General features: G+C 37.8%; 1 protein-coding gene and 2 long non-coding RNA genes across 5 annotated transcripts in view; 2 read left to right on the top strand and 1 right to left on the bottom strand.

The window, feature by feature from the left end:
• Window positions 1-205: 205 nt before the first annotated feature.
• Window positions 206-4,155, top strand: HAND2 (heart and neural crest derivatives expressed 2). Its single transcript, XM_083170850.1, has 2 exons — window positions 206-1,349; window positions 3,468-4,155. Exons 1-2 carry the CDS (start codon window positions 816-818, stop codon window positions 3,564-3,566), a joined length of 633 nt encoding a protein of 210 aa, XP_083026976.1. The 5' UTR covers window positions 206-815; the 3' UTR covers window positions 3,567-4,155.
• Window positions 4,156-6,749: 2,594 nt separating this feature from the next.
• Window positions 6,750-13,703, bottom strand: LOC146026300 (uncharacterized). Its single transcript, XR_014454425.1, has 3 exons — window positions 13,565-13,703; window positions 8,084-8,268; window positions 6,750-7,253 (listed from the first exon to the last, which is right to left on the bottom strand). It is a non-coding gene; the product is annotated as an uncharacterized LOC146026300 (long non-coding RNA).
• A 439-nt stretch (window positions 13,704-14,142) lies between these two features.
• The window catches only part of LOC146058573 (uncharacterized), a 35,998-nt gene continuing 29,150 nt past the window's right edge, over window positions 14,143-20,990 (top strand). Inside the window, exons 1-2 of one of the 3 annotated variants that reach the window (XR_014469873.1) lie at window positions 14,143-14,409; window positions 15,263-15,392. This is a non-coding gene — a long non-coding RNA (uncharacterized LOC146058573). The remainder of the gene's footprint in view (window positions 14,410-15,262; window positions 15,393-20,990) is intronic. The other 2 variants (XR_014469872.1, XR_014469874.1) reach the window with 2 other exon arrangements.

A 20,990-nucleotide genomic window follows, 5' to 3' on the forward strand; every position in this document is an offset into this window, starting at 1 on the left:
TTTTTTCTCCTTTTAATTATATTATGGTTATGCAGAGGTAGCCAATCCTGGAGGAGAAGTCCTGCAATTAGCAAAGTGAACATCAAAAAAAAGGTTTATTGCTGAGCATGTAAGTCCCTCCCCTACTCTTCTGGGATTGGTTAGAACAGGCTCTGACGACATATATTAACCCAAGCTTCCCTAAAGATGTAGCTGTACATGGAGATTGTACTTGGAAATAGTGCCAGTGCTGAGTGCTTACTGCAAGACTATGGGCTGCAGGGAAGACACTGGGAGATACCAGTAATAATAACCTATATATGAGCACAAGCAGGACTGGGGGGACACATGCTGACACCCCAGCCACTGGCATGTGCTCTGTCTGCAGACTGAATGTACATTTGGTGCTGAGATTCGGCTGAGGCACAGGAAATGGTTGCCAGCTCACAGTGAAACCCTATGCTGCTGCTGCTGCTGCTGCACCGTCCCATTGGGAGCTATGGAGAAGACCTGCTGTGAGTAACAGATCCCTGCTAAGCAAGTTCACCCCATGCAGCTGTGTCTGTGGGAGGATCGCAATGGACCCTGACAGCACCCAGGAAGCACCCAATGCCTGCTAATACTTGAATCCCCTGCTCCTCTGATGAGAGTGCTGGCTGCAGCCGATATCGATACGATATAATCTGCTTTATTATCGGTTTGCATTGCACCCAGATTGTCGTTCACTTTGCAGACAGAAGATTGGGGATTTACCTATGGAGAGTTGGAGATAGACAATTCCTCCCCCAGAACCCATATATTCTACACCTAGAGCTGCTGTGCTGGGAGAAGGTGCAATGAGCCTGGTCGGGGGCTTCCCCCACCACCCGGTGGTGCACCATGACGGGTACCCGTTTGCAGCTGCAGCAGCGGCCGCGGCCAGTCGCTGCCACGAAGAGAACCCTTACTTCCATGGCTGGCTCATCAGCCACCCCGAGATGTCTCCCCCCGACTACAGCATGGCACCGTCCTATAGCCCGGAGTACGCCAATGGCGCGGCCGGCCTGGACCACTCCCATTACGGGGGTGTCCCGGGAAGCGGGCCCGGAGGCTTAATGCAGAGGCCTGTAAAACGCCGGGGCACCGCAAACCGCAAGGAAAGGCGGCGGACTCAGAGCATCAACAGCGCCTTCGCCGAGCTGCGGGAGTGCATCCCCAACGTGCCCGCAGACACCAAGCTCTCCAAGATCAAGACGCTGCGCCTGGCCACCAGCTACATCGCCTACCTCATGGACCTGCTGGATAAGGACGAGCAGAGCGGGGAGACCGAGGCCTTCAAGGCGGAAATCAAGAAGACAGATGTGAAGGAGGAGAAGAGGAAGAAAGAGCTGGTCAGTATACAGGACCCCATCTCCCCTTATGTACTATTACTGTGTGTGACCAACATATAGGACTGCATACCTCACATCATAATGTATTCTATTACCTTACTCATACCTGTATTACACTATGTATAACCATATTACACTAACTAGAACTATATTACACTAACTAGAACTATATTACACTAACTAGAACTATATTACACTATTACACTAACTAGAAATACATTACGCTAACTATAACAATTTTACACTACATATAGCTATGCTACCCTAACTATAACTATATTACACTACATATAACTATATTACACTATTACACTAACTATAACTATATTACACTATTACCCTAACTATAACTATATTACACTACATATAACTATGTTACACTAACTATAACTATGTTACACGACATATAACTATATTACACTAACTATAACTATATTACCCTAACTATAACTATATTACACTACATATAACTATGTTACACTAACTATAACTATATTACACTACATATAACTATATTACACTAACTAATCATAACCACATTACACTACCTATACCTACAGTATATTAGACTAACTAATCATAACCACATTACTCTACCTATAACTTATGATACACTAACAACTCATGACTACATTATTACACTACACTACTTCTAACTATATTACTCTAACTACTAATAACTATATTACAATAGCAACTCAGAATTACATTACACTAACTTCGTACAGCCCATCTATAAACTGCTAAATTAATTTATATATAAACATTATTCTAACTAAATATAGACAAACATAGTATATACAGTATTACTCTAATTACACTAACTATAGTAATTGCATACTAAACTGTATAAAAAAATTGCTGTATAAATATTACCTGTTAAACATTAATATAATTATCTGCATACAACTACATATAAAAACATAGCAATATAGGTTTTATTATAACTAATATAGCATATATATATTCATTTAACTTTATACAAATAAACATTGTATTTAATCGGTTGCATATATACAGACTGATAACAACGCTCCTTTTTCCCACAGCAAGGATTTATATATAAAAATATAAAATGTAATAACGTGTGTGTGTGTGTGTGTGTGTGTGTGTGTGTGTGTGTGTGTGTGTGTGTGTGTGTGTGTGTGTGTGTGTGTGTGTGTGTGTGTGTGTGTGTGTGTGTGTTAAAAAAAACAGTAAAAAATGTACAGACTAGAATTAGTATTTGTATAAATATATTGGTATGCGTGAATGTGTCTAAGTATGGGCCAATATATTGTAGAATCACACTTTACTAATGCTACTGAGCAGCCAATGATTTCAGCTCTGGACATTGCAATATGCCTCCATGTACAGATTATTTTCCCTGTAAACAAGGAAGATCGTTTGCCATAATTACCGTTTAGCTGTACAAATATTATAGTATATAAATGAAACAGTTTTGCAATCAGTGAGAGATGTCGATTTATTTCCCATCAGTCCCACATACGCATGTGCTATATTTATTTACTTATTGCTTTGTTTAGTGTAAATTGCAACTGGCATCCATCTTGCTGGACTATGTACGGTGTATCAGCCCTGTACTGCTCAATTTATGCCTCTAGATTTATTATCCAGAATGACTTATTAGAAAACTGACTACTTACAACCTTGATTTCCACCGAACATAAATGGATATAAAAAGCATTTTCTTATATATATATTCCTTATTATATGCAAAATTCAATAAAAAAAACTATTGAAAACAAAAGTATTTTCAAGCACTAGATATTATTTTATTTTTTTTTTTTTTGCAATAATGCTCAATAGTGAACCACTGTAATTTGAGCTAACAGGGGATTGCATAATTTATTTATTGCAGATAATTGTGAAACTATTTTCAACTGCATACATATCATTCAGCATGATCAGTACAGAGGATTATGGTACAGCTATTTCATGGTGGAAGGGAGTGCGATGTTAAAGCAAGACAGAGATAAGGCCCAGGACACAACAACTCACAGGCTGCAGTAGTAGACAATAAGACGTCTCACATTATATTATATTATATTTTATAAATGTAATACAAAGTCAGTTCCTCATCTGATTATTTTTCTGCTTTGTTGTCTCTTTTTTTAGAACGAACTCTTGAAAAACACAGTTAGTAGCAACGATAAGAAAACTAAAGGAAGGACTGGTTGGCCACAGCATGTATGGGCTCTGGAACTTAAACAATGATCCTATGGACTTCAGGATGGAAGACTATATAAATATACGTTCTGAAACGAATAAACTATGTATGGAATCGTCCAGTTTATTTATGTGCAATCCCCCTCCCCCCTCCCCAAAGCACCCTAATTGTGGATCTGTGCAGAGAAGCATTCCAATATATGAAGATTAATCTACAGGTTGGTAAAAGGGGGCTCTGTCTGTCTAGAGTTCGCGAATATTACAGTATTTCTCTGTTTTGTACAGAAAATCACATCGCAGAAAAAATAACACACATGCCATCTGTATGTATGTGAAGTGTACTTGACCTATGGGATATAAATATTTCTGGGATTATTATAAAGAGTATACTGACAGGAACTGCTGCACCTACGTCTGTGTCAGGGGCCTGGGCCGGGGCTGCAGCGCAGTGTGGGTTACAGGCCCTCTGTTGTACCGTTGTCCGACTTGTTGTACTTGTCCTGCTTGTCCAACATTTGAAGGTGTTTCATCTACTTGTTTTTGTGCACTTCTGTCCACACATGTGGAGTATAATTAATATTTGAAGGTGTAAAACGTTGTATGTGATCAATAAACCACTGAGTGTCTTTTTTGTATACCTAATGTCATGTGTATTGTTAATAGTACAGCAATCCATACGTGTGCAAACATGCCTGTGTGCATCTGATTGTAGTGAAAGAGATCGGTAGAACGATGGACAGATAAATAGTATCTGTTTATATGTATAATACATTGATAGATATATTCTGCAAGATATATATATATATATATACTGTATGTGTGTGTGTGTGTTGATAGATAGATAGATAGATAGATAGATAGATAGATAGATAGATAGATAGATAGATAGATAGATACTGTATGTGTGTGTGTGTGTTTTATATATATATATATATATATATATATATATACTACAAACAAACATGCACACACTCATGTATAGGGGAGAGAGAGAGAGAGTGTGTGTGTGTGTGTGTGTGTGTGTGTGTGTGTGTGTGTGTGTGTGTGTGTGTGTGTGTTTTCATATCTGTTTCCTTTGTTTTATGTATTTTTCTTGGGTGCTGTATTACAATACTATAATACAATAATAGGCACCGGCTAAGAATGTTGTCAATTAACTTTTGTCCATTTAAGCAAATGTTATGCATGAGATTAACCTGTGTAAGGAGTTATTATAAAGGTCTATACGGATCTCAAGATATTTCCCTTTATACTGTATATATATAAAAGCAAAACACAGCAGAATATTGCGAGTACATTGCACATTGGTTTCTGTCCAAAGATCTAGTAGTCTTTTTTTAAGTCTGTGGGCGGATTTGCACCAAGCAATAAAAAGATAAGAGAGGCCAGTTCCACCAGGTCCACATGTGTAGGTTGAGGGGTTAGAACAACTGAACTCTGTGTAGTGCCCTTTCCTGTCAGGGGTCAGGGACCACGTTATTCTGCATGGGCTTGTGCTAGGAGAGACACTTGCCTTTGTTTACAAACAGTTACAGGACACTCACAGCCCGGTATACATCTACTGAGGGGGCAGATATTTTATCACAAAATGAAGATATTCAAAATGCTATACAAAACTTTAACTGCGACCCTGGCAAGGCTGAACTGAGATAATGCTATTGAAATCTTAATTCAATTAATGGATTATAATAGAAGTTTTTATTCTGCGATTTTCATTTTTATACTTTAAAATATATGTGTGCACCGTATTGTAGAGGGGGGTCCCATACTGTAACTAGGGATCATCATTGCTTAAAAATAAGTATTGAATAAATAAATAAATATATATATATATATATATATATATATATATATATATATATCACGAATAACAAGAATATATATATATATATATATATATTTGCGCTGATTCGAGCCGTGATATGTACATTAATTTCAGTTCTGACTGATAGGGATCATAATAAAAAGGTTTGATATCCAAGAGAGGATATCGAAAAAAGACTCCCGGGTGGGGCACAGCCTTCTAATGAAAATAGATTACTGTTAATACAAACTTTATTGGTTAAAACATGGCCCTAATACTGGGTCAAGCAAAAACAAAAGACAAAAGACAAACAGATAACACTAATGGACAATGTACATGAGAAAATAGTGAAATATTATTTCAAAATAATAGGGATCATACCAGATTTGATATATTACATGTATAAATGAGCATGTTCACACATTTCACCAATGTATAGTATTTCAGAAAATGAGGACGCTTGTATATAGCTAAATACCACTTCCACAGTTTCCGAGGCCGGGAATCACAGCTAGCACTGTGTCGATTGGTCTAGTTGTGTGCCCATCACTATATAAGCCAGTAATTACCCCAGCAGCCAGCAATTACCCCAGCTTGTCGTTATAGAACTAGCAATATGAAGCTAACAGCATTTGAGGTCTCCGTGTTGTGTTGAATATTATATAATACTGCTAACCATCTGATTGCACCGAGAATCCCGCTGTGCATACAAATTAAAAGCTCAGAGTTTTAGGAGCTGCAGTGTTTTTGCCAGCTGAGGAAATCTTTTTAATTACTGGGTAATGTGGATGTTGCCGTTTTCTAGAGAGTAATCACTCTCAGAGTAAAATCTCAAGAGCCCTAGACAGGCCGGAGCCAACAAAAATGTAGCTTTTGACGTTAAAAGCTAAATGGAGCAGGTCTGCATAGGGGTAACATGATTGCTAGATTGGGATGTCAGTGCTTGGCCTCTGGTAGCCTTGCAGAGCTAGCCCACAGATTGGTAAGACTGGCAAGCAGGAACTATTTCCCTAATGCTAATAATCCTCTGTCACTTCCTCCCCTGCTCCGTGCTACAGAGGCTTCTTACATCTCACACTAAATAAATCACAAAGGTGCTTGGGAATATTCTTGATATATATATATTTTTTTTAATACGAATTCATTTATATAACTAAATAGCAAATCACCATTTCTGCACCTAATACAAAATACACTATTATTCCAATTCCAGCAATTAATGCAACACTATAATTATACACAAACCATCAATCATCACCATCATCAACATCAAGCCAGATAAGAGTTACTGGTTACAATAATCACTGCATATATTAAATATACTAATAGTCTTCAAGTTATTCTGAATCAAATACTATTCTACTTTATTCTGATCGTACCGTGTTGTAAAATAATGTTACATTTCCAGCTAATTTTATTGTTTCCTTCTGTGCGTTACTTTGCAACATTTATTTATTTATTACAATAGTTTCGTTTAATTCGTCTGCAGATATAAAGGATGGGCTGGCCACCACATTTGTCTGCACAATACAGGGTCAAAGAGAAAACAGATTTCCAAAATGTCACAACATTGCTGGAAAGGCGTGATTTCATCGGTGCACGCTGGAGAGATAAGCAATGCTATCTGCTTCCTCAGCCAGAGATGTTGTTATGCGCCCAGTCACTGATAGCAGGGTCAGTGGGAACCCTCCGGAGGAGGTAGCAGGCTCTCCCTTTGCAAGCTACAGCTGTCACATGGATCTGGTTAGGAGGATCTGTAGGCTGTAGCAAAAAATCAAGGGACAAACCGGTTTGTGCATATTTCAGGCTGCCCCGATGCCCCTTCGAGTGGGTAATTGTTGTTAATTTGTTATCATTGTCAAGATGGGGTCAGAGATATATCTAATGAGTGTGTCCCATTGAAGAGGAACATAGGTAAAGTCATTTTTGCCCTGGAGGTTGAATGTAAAAAAAAATGTAATAACCTGAAATGCACAGAATTCCCTTAAACAATGATAAGAATTGTTTTTTATCATGGTGGCATCAAAATCACGAATGCAGGTGGAGATGTGGCAATGTACCATGCAAAAAACGTCATATTCCAACCTGTAGCTCTACAGGTAACTACAAGTCCCAGCAGGCCTTGGGATTTGCATGACCTCAGCAGCTGGAGAGCCACCTGTTGGGTTCCTGTGATACATCGCAACCTGTAGCAGTGCTTATTATATATACACTGACAGTATGCACACCACTGACATAACAACTCGGAATCCACCTCATAGTGTTTAGCAGATCCCCTTCCAGAAAATGGATCTATGGGAAGATTCCTAGAGTCCCCGAATGCATCCAATTCTCCATGGCTTCAGCATAATAGATGAGACTGAGATTTGACTCCTCACCGCCCCCATTTTATTGCATTAATAACACAGCTAGTAATAGCCATAGAACCAGTCACCGCGTATAGAAGATACCTCATATATAAAGTGTGCCAACAATTTATCAAATACAGTAACCCCCAACGAGTAAAACAAACTCAAGCTGCTTAACTCAAACTAACTGTGGCCTACTAAGGAGATAACAATAAATTAACTCCGGCATCTCTTCCTTTTACTCATCATATGTTTTTCCTTATGAAAGTATTATGAAATACTCCCCCCCCCCCCCCCCCCCCCTCCATATTTGAAGGGGCTTATTTTGCTTTGATGAGTAGGTCGTGTAGTTCTGATTACCCAAAAAAAAAAAAAAAAAAGAGATCATTCCTGGGCAATATGTAAGTTCTTACATGTGCTATTTCTGACATCTGGGAGAAATTAGAGGCCAAATCCCTCCCCCCTATGTGCTGGCTGTATCTGTGCTGCTGACGTCACATCAGACGGGCCGGAGCCATCCTGCTCTTGAGTTGTGTGTAATCAGCTCCCTGCGCTTCAGCCCCATCTCCAGCCTACTCGCCCATCAGGAATGCGGATTCTGTCGCAACATATTCAACAAGATAGTTAAAAGAGAAAAAAATACATTATTATTATTAATACTATTATTATTATTTTTTAACAGATTGAATTTTGCTTTCACAGGTTTCCAGCCAACCATACATTCTCCTTATCCTGACATCAAGATCCCCCCCCCCCCCCCCTTACTCCTCCCCTAGGGGAATACATCATTCCTTTCGGTACTGAAAATAAACAGCCAAGCTTGTATCTCGCAGCCATAACTCGGCTCTTTATATATTTCAATGGGTGGCTGCAATCCAAGGTAAACACGCGGCGTTATAATGGCCAACAGCAAACTATTAAATAAAGTGAAACTTTTATGATAATTCCTGTTTAGGGAAGATGTGTTTTTAATCATCACAAAACTGATTCAGCTGGTAATTATGCTTGAAATGCGATGTAAGCCCGGTGATAAATAGAAAGCAGGGAATGTGACTACTCCCAGCCTGCAACAGTGCTGCCTGCACCTGCTCCACTTTGCAGGTTACTCCGTGTCCTTAGAGCTGGAGCTGTGCAGGACCTCCCTCCACACACGTCACTGGAAGCTAGTATATGAACACATGCCAACTGTATATGACAGATGGTTGCCGGGCAGCATTGTGGCTTTATGGTCCAAGGTTATCCTTCTGGGCCCATAGTCACTATAATGCTAGAAACCGGTTTCTGCCAATCTTTCACTCTTTAACTGTTGAAGAACTACAAGTACCAGCATGTCTTCAAAGCGGTAGGCTATGACGCGCCATGTTTCCTATTTCGAGAATGATACAATAACGTTCAATGCTAAATAGTGTGTTTGTCAGTGTAAAGGATTAGAAAGCATATGGAAGGAGAGTTAATGTTTATTTTATACCAATCCCACAGATAAGAACATAAGCAGCAGTGTACTTTAGAAGCATTTTCTGCTTTTTTCTTGCTGCCAAGATGCATATGTTTACATTCCATGGTCAATATGAGTAATTTGAATAGATAGATATATAGATAGATGTGTATATATATATATATATATATATATATATATATATATATATATATATATATATATATATACATTTAGATGTTATGATGTTTATCCTACTTCTGCACCAGTAAATGTACATGTTATACTGGACATGCAATACAACATGAGGTTTATCCTACTTCTGCACCAGTAAATGTGTGTTATACTGGGCATGCAATACAACATGAGGTTTATCCTACTTCTGCACCAGTAAATGTGCATGCTATACTGGACATGCAATACGACATGAGGTTTATCCTACTTCTGCACCAGTAAATGTGCATGCTATACTGGACATGCAATACGAGATGAGGTTTATCCTACTTCTGCACCAGTAAATGTGCATGCTATACTGGACATGCAATACAACATGAGGTTTATCCTACTTCTGCACCAGTAAATGTGTGTTATACTGGGCATGCAATACAACATGAGGTTTATCCTACTTCTGCACCAGTAAATGTGCATGCTATACTGGACATGCAATACAACATGAGGTTTATCCTACTTCTGCACCAGTAAATGTGTGTTATACTGGGCATGCAATACAACATGAGGTTTATCCTACTTCTGCACCAGTAAATGTGCATGCTATACTGGACATGCAATACGACATGAGGTTTATCCTACTTCTGCACCAGTAAATGTGCATGCTATACTGGACATGCAATACGAGATGAGGTTTATCCTACTTCTGCACCAGTAAATGTGCATGCTATACTGGACATGCAATACAACATGAGGTTTATCCTACTTCTGTACCAGTAAATGTGCATGCTATACTGGACATGCAACACAACATTAGGTTCATCCTACTTCTGCACCAGTAAATGTGCATGCTATACTGGACATGCAATACAACATGATGTTTATCCTACTTTTGTACCAGTAAATGTGCATGCTATACTGGACATGCAACACAACATGAGGTTCATCCTACTTCTGCACCAGTAAATGTGCATGCTATACTGGACATGCAATATAACATGAGGTTTATCCTACTTCTGCACCAGTAAATGTGCGTGCTATACTGGACATGCAATGCAACATGAGGTTTATCCTACTTCTGTACCAGTAAATGTGCATGCTATACTGGACATGCAATACAACATGAGGTGTATCCTACTTCTGTACCAGTAAATGTGCATGCTATACTGGACATGCAATACAACATGAGGTTTATCCTACTTCTGCACCAGTAAATGTGCATGCTATACTGGACATGCAATACAACATGAGGTTTACACTACTTCTGCACCAGTAAATATGCATGTTATACAGGACATGCAATGCAACATGAGGTTTATCCTACTTCTGCACCAGTAAATGTGCATGCTATACTGGACATGCAATACAACATGAGGTGTATCCTACTTCTGCACCAGTAAATGTGCATGCTATACTGGACAAGCAATACAACATGAGGTTTATCCTACTTCTGCACCAGTAAATGTGCATGCTATACTGGACATGAAATACAACATGAGGTGTATCCTACTTCTGCACCAGTAAATGTGCATGCTATACTGGACATGCAATACAACATGAGGTTTATCCTACTTCTGCACCAGTAAATGTGCATGCTATACTGGACATGCAATACAACATGAGGTGTATCCTACTTCTGTACCAGTAAATGTGCATGCTATACTGGACATGCAATACAACATGAGGTTTATCCTACTTCTGCACCAGTAAATGTGCATGCTATACTGGACATGCAATGCAACATGAGGTTTATCCTACTTCTGCACCAGTAAATTTGTGTTATACTGGACATGCAACACAACATGAGGTTTATCCTACTTCTGTACCAGTAAATGTGCATGCTATACTGGACATGCAATACAACATAAGGTGTATCCTACTTCTGTACCAGTAAATGTGCATGCTATACTGGACATGCAATACAACATGAGGTTTATCCTACTTCTGCACCAGTAAATGTGCATGCTATTCTGGACATGCAACACAACATGAGGTGTATCCTACTTCTGCACCAGTAAATGTGTGTTATACTGGACATGCAATACAACATGAGGATTATCCTTCTTTTGCACCAGTAAATGTGCATGCTATACTGGACATGCAATACAACATGAGGATTATCCTTCTTTTGCACCAGTAAATGTGCATGCTATACTGGACATGCAATACAACATGAGGTTTATCCTACTTCTGCACCAGTAAATGTGCATGCTATACTGGACATGCAATACAACATGAGGTTTATCCTACATTTGCACCAGTAAATGTGCATGCTATACTGGACATGCAATACAACATGAGATGTATCCTACTTCTGCACCAGTAAATGTGCATGCTATACTGGACATGCAATACAACATGAGGTTTATACTACTTCTGTACCAGTAAATGTGCATGCTATACTGGACATGCAATACGACATGAGGTTTATCCTACATTTGCACCAGTAAATGTGCATGCTATACTGGACATGCAATACAACATGAGATGTATCCTACTTCTGCACCAGTAAATGTGCATGCTATACTGGACATGCAATACAACATGAGGTTTATACTACTTCTGTACCAGTAAATGTGCATGCTATACTGGACATGCAATACGACATGAGGTTTATCCTACTTCTGCACCAGTAAATGTGCATGCTATACTGGACATGCAATACGACATGAGGTTTATCCTACATTTGCACCAGTAAATGTGCATGCTATACTGGACATGCAATACAACATGAGGTGTATCCTACTTCTGCACCAGTAAATGTGCATGCTATACTGGACATGCAATACAACATGAGGATTATCCTACTTCTGCACCAGTAAATGTGCATGATATACTGGACATGCAATACAACATGAGGTTTATACTACTTCTGTACCAGTAAATGTGCATGCTATACTGGACATGCAATACAACATGAGGATTATCCTTCTTTTGCACCAGTAAATGTGCATGCTATACTGGACATGCAATACAACATGAGGTTTATCCTACTTCTGCACCAGTAAATGTGCATGCTATACTGGACATGCAATACAACATGAGGTTTATCCTACATTTGCACCAGTAAATGTGCATGCTATACTGGACATGCAATACAACATGAGATGTATCCTACTTCTGCACCAGTAAATGTGCATGCTATACTGGACATGCAATACAACATGAGGTTTATACTACTTCTGTACCAGTAAATGTGCATGCTATACTGGACATGCAATACGACATGAGGTTTATCCTACATTTGCACCAGTAAATGTGCATGCTATACTGGACATGCAATACAACATGAGATGTATCCTACTTCTGCACCAGTAAATGTGCATGCTATACTGGACATGCAATACAACATGAGGTTTATACTACTTCTGTACCAGTAAATGTGCATGCTATACTGGACATGCAATACGACATGAGGTTTATCCTACATTTGCACCAGTAAATGTGCATGCTATACTGGACATGCAATACAACATGAGGTGTATCCTACTTCTGCACCAGTAAATGTGCATGCTATACTGGACATGCAATACAACATGAGGTGTATCCTACTTCTGCACCAGTAAATGTGCATGATATACTGGACATGCAATACAACATGAGGTTTATCCTACTTCTGCACCAGTAAATGTGCATGATATACTGGACATGCAATACAACATGAGTTTTATCCTACTTCTGTACCAGTAAATGTGCATGCTATACTGGACATGCAATACAACATGAGGATTATCCTACTTCTGCACCAGTAAATGTGCATGCTATACTGGACATGCAATACAACATGAGGTTTATCCTACTTCTGCACAAGTAAATGTGCATGCTATTCTGGACATGCAATACAACATGAGGTTTATCCTACTTCTGTACCAGTAAATGTGCATGATATACTGGACATGCAATACGACATGAGGTTTATCCTACTTCTGTACCAGTAAATGTGCATGATATACTGGACATGCAATACAACATGAGGTTTATCCTACTTCTGTACCAGTAAATGTGCATGCTATACTGGACATGCAATACAACATGAGGTTTATCCTACTTCTGCACAAGTAAATGTGCATGTTATACTGGACATGCAATACGACATGAGGTTTATCCTACTTCTGCACCAGTAAATGTGCATGATATACTGGACATGCAATACAACATGAGGTTTATCCTACTTCTGTACCAGTAAATGTGCATGTTATACTGGACATGCAATACGACATGAGGTTTATCCTACTTCTGCCCCAGTAAATGTGTGTTATACTGGACATGCAATACAACATGAGGTTTATACCTGTGTCAGATCTTCATCCCAGGAAGCAGATTCCATCCCTTCGCACAACCAGAGCAGATAGAGAACGCTGGGGAGCTGTATAGCACTGAACTCGCTCCAGTACAGCCCAGTAGAGAGCATTGTAATCCCAACTACTTAACAATACCAATAGATTTATGGAGTGAGTGAGAAGCCCCACTCTTAAACAAGCAGGATTATTAATATCTCGTTTGTCAATAGCAAGATTGTCATCGAATTTATAACCTGTAAAACATGAAAGATGCGGATGACAAACACAAAACAAAATAGTTTTTTTTTTAAAGGACCAAATCCATGCACCACACACTAATTGTAATTTATGAGTAGAGGCGTTCACCTATGTAAATGAAATGTATCAATATTTGGTCGAGCTGTCTGTGCTTTTAACACCCCCTTACCCTAAATTCCAGAGGGGTATATATTTATTCATGGAAGTATACTGTTGTGAGTAGTGTATGTGTGATGTAGCAGGCTGTGCGATTAAACAGGGTATGCTAGCTGGAGCTGTGCATGGTGTTGTGTTGAAGATCCTGTCTGTGCCCTGTGGTGCTGTCAGGAGTGACAGAACCCAGATGGAACAGCTACTGTATGTGAGATTGAGTTTCTCAGCAGAAAAGTCTTTACCTCCCTTCTAAACGTCTTTAAAAAGCTTCTCTAGATGCTGCTGATCACTACAGCACAATGGGAATAGCGGAACACTATCTGGCTGTATTCTTCTCCAAGCCTCGGCGTCCTTAATAAAGGTATTTCCTAAATGTGCGACGCTCAGTAAGGGCACGAGAGGCAGTCACCCGGCTGTCTGATGTGGGAGCACAAGCAGGCACCTGGTAAGTCACCTCCACAGTGTGGTCGTTCTGTGATTATCTGCATTTATCTGCTGCATTGAATCAATGAGTTATATGTTACGGGAATATATGCAGAGTCTAGAATAATGGTTCTTTAATATGAACATTCTCGAACAATGATTTTTTTTTTAATATATAGATTAATGATTCTTAATATGTAGATTCTAGAATAATGATCAAAATAATGTGATCAGCCAAACCTTCTCTACACAGTTTTGCGTGTATATATGTATGTATGTATATATATATATATATATATATATATATATACACATACCAAATGTACAATGCATACAATGTTTGAAAGGAAGACATAGCTTTAAATTGTATATGTGCGTGTGTATAGATAGATAACATTTGTACAAACACACATATGGGTGTGGGACAAACAGGCTCTGCGTGTACGTAAGTGCAACGTAATCATGCATTACTGTTGTGGGTGTGTGTGTGTGTGTGTGTGTGTGTGTATTTATTTATATATATATATATATATATATATATATATATATGTGTGTATGTGATATATATATATATGTGTGTGTGTGTGTGTGTGTGTGTGTGTGTGTGTGTGTGTGTATGTATTTGTGATATATATATGTGTGTATGTATGTATACAGTAAATGTGTGTGTGTGTATGTATGTGATATATATATATATGTGTGTGTGTGTGTGTGTGTGTACAGTAAGTATGTGTGTGTGTGTGTGTTTCCCCCAGTATATTACACATACACATGCAGGCAATTTCGCACCTTTCCTAGCTGAGCTGTCCTTAGCTGAGGCATGATGTTCTGCAGCTATATAAAACACTTCAATGCATATTTCCTTCTTACACTAGATTTTTGTTTTGAGAAGAAACCACGTAATACCCTTTCCCTTAATGCGGCAATACCCTGAGCCAGTGATTGGATCATCCCCAGCCAGCGCTACAGAATCGGTACAAGACATAGATTGCTCTGCGCCCACAGGTGAGAGCGCTGCCTGCCCCTCTGGGCCATCTCCCATCACTAATAATAGTGAGAATCCCAGGCATCGTAACATTCCCATTGTAGGATAAGGAGCCGCATTCTCCAGACATAAACTATATGACTTTTAAATCGCCTTCTCCTGCTCCCCTCATAGATGCCTGATTCCTAATTTAAAAAATGTGTTTTGTCTCTGGCTCTAAAACCCACACAAAGAACACGACCATTTTTTCCAACTTAGAGTTAAATGAAATGGCAGCCTGTATTAGAGGCATAATTATGACCCTGTGAGCTCCAGAAAGCCTCCTGCGGGGAGCTGTTAGTGGATGCTCGGAGCACAGACCTCCCAAGTGGCAGTGGTCTGAGTGTCGCTGGCAGGGTCCCTGCACTCTGTCCTCTGCTCCATATACTAGATGGGGGAAGCAGGCTTGCTGGTCACCAGGCAATCAATCTCTAGTCTGCACTATAACTATACTACAACTATAATACAAATATACTACTACTATACTACTACTATAACTATACTACAAATATACTACAAATATACTACTACTATAACTATACTACTACTATACTACTACTATAACTATACTACTACTATAACTATACTACAAATATACTATTACTATACTACTACTACTATAACTATACTATAAATATACTACTACTACTACTACTATAACTACACTACTACTATACTACTACTATAACTATACTACAAATATACTACTATACTACTACTATAACTATACTACAAATATACTACTACTATAACTATACTACAAATATACTACTACTATAACTATACTACTACTATACTACTACTATAACTATACTACAAATATACTACTACTATAACTATACTACTACTATACTACTACTATAACTATACTACAAATATACTACTAGTATAACTATACTACAAATATACTACTACTATAACTATACTATAAATATACTACTATAACTATACTATAAATATACTACTATAACTATACTATAAATATACTACTACTATAGCTATACTACAACTATATTACTCCTATAACTACACTACAACTATACTACTACTATAACTATACTACAAATTATTATGACACCTTTATTTTTTCATTCGTTGGTTTGTCAATATATATTGACAAACCAATTCATTCATTAACGGATATTCAAATATTCCAGAGTAAACACTGAGTAAGTAATTTAATATGAGAGGTGCACACACACACACACACACACACACACACACACACACACAAACACACACACACACACACACATCTATCATCTCTCTATTGTGATTTATAATATATCTATATATAGACAGGCTTTTTGCACTGTATGGATTAAATTGGTCCATTTTTCTTCACCTAAGAAGCATCCGAGTGCCTTTGTCTCTCCACTGTCTATATATATATATATATATATATATATAGATAGATAGATAGATAGATAGATAGATAGATAGATAGAGATACTGGAATATTTGAATATCCGTTAATGAACGAATGCCCATCACTGGTCAGGGAGCTGCATATGTTATACTGTAGCGGCCGCATAGTAAAACATCAGCGTAAGTATCACAATGAATCAAGCTAATTACTTTGTCCAAATGTTCATTTTAGATATTTTGTATACAGTTCAGTGGGCATAAAATATATCTATTTGCTTAGCTGCTTTGTGGTAGTCTAACTATAGTTTCAAACACCTTAATGACCGCTTAACACTTAACTACACATTGTGGAACTACAAGTTTCAGCCTGAAAAGAAAAACGTCAGCAGCTTTACCAAGACAGTGGCTATCTGGAATTAGAAATCCATCTGGGAACACCAGCTTTGTATGGAGACCAGAATGGGTAATAGTGTGCTACATGTGCATCACAGTCGTGTGTGAGTGCAATGTGTTTAATACATCTCTACAGCAGCTAATATCGCTTCTACACACTTAAGATAATGCAAGTTATTACCAAGATACACCGTTTAATATGAAACATTCAAATCAGGCATCCTGGCTCCAGGTAATGGCCATAATGGGCTGTTATTTTTGCTAAACGTTTCGGACTGACACTTGGTGACCTCTGACTCAATTAAAATCATTTTGTATCATCCGTGAAGTAGAAAATAAAGGAGATATTTTAGCACGTGTGTGATACATTGTGCACCGTGGTAGCATGGGGGATTCCGAGTCATAGGCTGTTGTCTTAATGCACATTATATATATATATATATATATATATATATATATATATATATATATATATATATATATATATATATATATATATAGCACGGGAGACAAATGGTCAGAAATCAGACAAGCCCTGCGTTCATCAGCTAACAGCACATTTACATTTCTAATAGAGAAACGCTGTTCTAAATCTATCAATCTGATGCAATAAATATATTTTAGCACCCACAATAATAAGACTTGAATAATAAACGTTGTTGCCACATAATAAAACACGGACAATGACTATTGCAGAGATGATCTCTTTTATCATAATGACGTGTTCTATTCCCAAATCAATCCTCAGCAACTCTCCATCCGGATTAGCGAGAATGAATTCAATGGCAGGCGCGCAAAGCATTCTATCTATCTATCTATCTATCTATCTATCTATCTATCTATCTATCTATCTATCTATCTATCTTTCTATCTTTCTATCTATCTATCTATCTATGTTACCTTTGTTAAACAGTTTTAATTACATAACTAATCATTTAACTACCAGTGAAGAGATATTCTGACATTCTAGATTTATCAACCATCTATTTGGTGTTTGATTTGCTAGTAATTGCGCAATACTAATGACTGGTATCTCTGTAATATCTTTTTGTATGGCGCAATTAGATTTAACGCATTTGACAGCGTCCCATACAATATTCCTACACCATATAATTGTTACACACAATATTTCTTCTCAATGCCATTAACTGAATAATACAAATCAAATTAATACTTGTATAAATCCGTATCATTTATTCATGCCATTTCTGATACAATTTCAATTTTGATGATATTTAAAATGCGACTCTGAAGTATATTAACAATCATGAATTGATTATTTTTCTCTCATCTATCTATTTATCTTTCTATCTCACTATCATCTATTTTTTATAGATAGATAGATATTTACATTTTATAGAAAGCATTTCCCTACTATTATTTAGATATATACCGATCATTAATTCATCTATTGCAATTTGCAACAGATAAAAATGGTTAGAACCCCTGAATCGATATAGTAAAGCGGCTTGGGTATAGGCACAGATTCAGTTCATTTATTGCTAACTCATGTGTCTGGGGCTCTGGCGCTATGCAGCAGGGTACCTATTTGGAGATATTTCGATTGATCTATTATGGCTACTGCTTTGTCCCATTCTATATGTGTGTATATATATATATATATATATATATATATATATATATATATATATATATATATATAAATATACCTAATGACCTGTGGGAAGACTTGTATACAGTAAAATGCTTATTTGATGTTGAGAATAATGTATTGATGTATTGCACAACCTTTCTCCAGAAATAAAAAACTATTGAAAACAAAATGCTTATTTAACTGACTAGATATACAAAATTTGAACTTCACACTATAGAATGTTGATGGATTTCTTCTGCAACTGCAACTTATCCAATACACATGAGCTTTTGTTTTACAACCTGCTAATTATGGTTGAATTGTTAATTGAAAATCTTCAAATACACTGTATAAAGATAGATAGATAGATAGATAGATAGATAGATAGATAGATAGATAGATAGATATGCACACACACACACAGACACACACACACACACACACACACACACACACACACACACACACACACACTGTTAACTGCGGCATCACACCAGCTCCATCTGACCAGTGTATTATAGGACAGCACAAATAACTGGGACTTATTGAAGATTCCATATAGGTGTAATATTATTATACAAGTTTGGCACACTGCTAAACCGCATGTGGTGTAAAATATAAATGTTGTGTCGCAGTATTTAAAAATAAACGTGCATATAAATATTCAAGATCGATTTAGATTTATCTATCTAATATCTATTTATATAACAGCAAACATTAGCGGTCTCCATATTTTCTAAGGCTGACCTGTACATTTTGTGCCGAGTTCAATGTCACAACGTTTCAGAATCTGTCATCATGTCACACTTCAGGATCACACAGCATTTATATCTAGACTATTAGCACATTACAGAATACAACTATGCAATGCTATTTCCTTCCTACGATACAGAGATGAGCCAGTTCAGCAGTATGTACCTTTCCCAGTTTGCTGGATTGTGGTATACATCATACATGTCGCTGATTGTAGCATCACCCTGCATATCAGTCTGGCAGTCCCCAGCTGTGACAGTCCGCATACAGGCTAGATCCGTGATCCCTGAGTAGGGACACACAACACAGTAATTCTACTTCCTCTACATCTCAGCCCTGGAGCTGATAATAAACTGATTTGTGTGGTTTTTGTGCTATTTAGTAATGGGTGTAATGCATTTGACGCAATCCACTATACAATGGACATGATTATTACAATGTACCTAAACAACTGATGCGAGCAGGAGAGAAGATATAAATCCATACGTCAGTGCCATGCTCCTGTAATAGAACAAAGTGATTAGCCCCCAATCCTACAGCCAGAGAACCACATATACTAATAGCGTGGATATCACAGAACAGGAGGTGATCTTCCTCTGACCAGAAAACAATGTAGCACAAGCCTTGGTCCATCTTTCAGGCCATATACAGCCGTCTTTATCCAGGTACCCTGAGCTGACCTGCTCTTAATATCATAACCCCGGGCAGCTCTGCAGGGTGACATCTAAAAGGGATTACCAAATCACTGTAACAAAGATTAAATTTAAGACATAATAGAGAGGAAAGTGCCCCTCACAAAAGGTTTCTTATTTTATTCCCAACTCGTGTAATAAGATCATCACTGGGAACAAGTGTACTATTCTCCTGTTAAGGGTTTGTAATCATTTACTAGCAGTTAATATAAATTCGAATAAAAGATCAGCAGGAGACTTAATCATGACCACGATTTCATAAACACTCTAGGGGATTAACAAAAAAGAGACACGTGGAAATAAAAATATAGAAAAGAATTCACGGTTGTGTATAATTCCCATCTTCCCTAATATATAGCAGTTCTGCAGAGTCTGCACTAACAGGGCACAATGAAGTCATCCCTTGCCCATATTATATGGTGTGTTATTATTGTATGCAGCCCTCTGGAAAACATTTACAGTGCACTCTGGCGCCACCATCTGTCAAATTTCCGCGTTACACTACAAAGGCAGACATCTATGAGTGAGAGAGCGGTGAAGGTTTGGGGGATTATTACAGAATTAACCCTTGCGATGAAATAAAAAACAACAACATTTTATCTGAAAGGCAGTTGTTATTTAAACAGACTTTAATTCACCTAAAAAGATTAAAATATGTTTTACCATTGATTTAATTTATATTATTTTGCTTGGGAAATGTTCAGGATTATTACGCATTTTAAAGAATACATTTTTAACAGAGTTAATTAAATACAAAATCCAGTTTTGGACAACCTAAA

The sequence above is a fragment of the Crinia signifera genome, chromosome 1 (assembly GCF_055691185.1).
Source record: "Crinia signifera chromosome 1, ASM5569118v1, whole genome shotgun sequence".
In the NCBI taxonomy this organism is placed as follows: domain Eukaryota; kingdom Metazoa; phylum Chordata; class Amphibia; order Anura; family Myobatrachidae; genus Crinia; species Crinia signifera.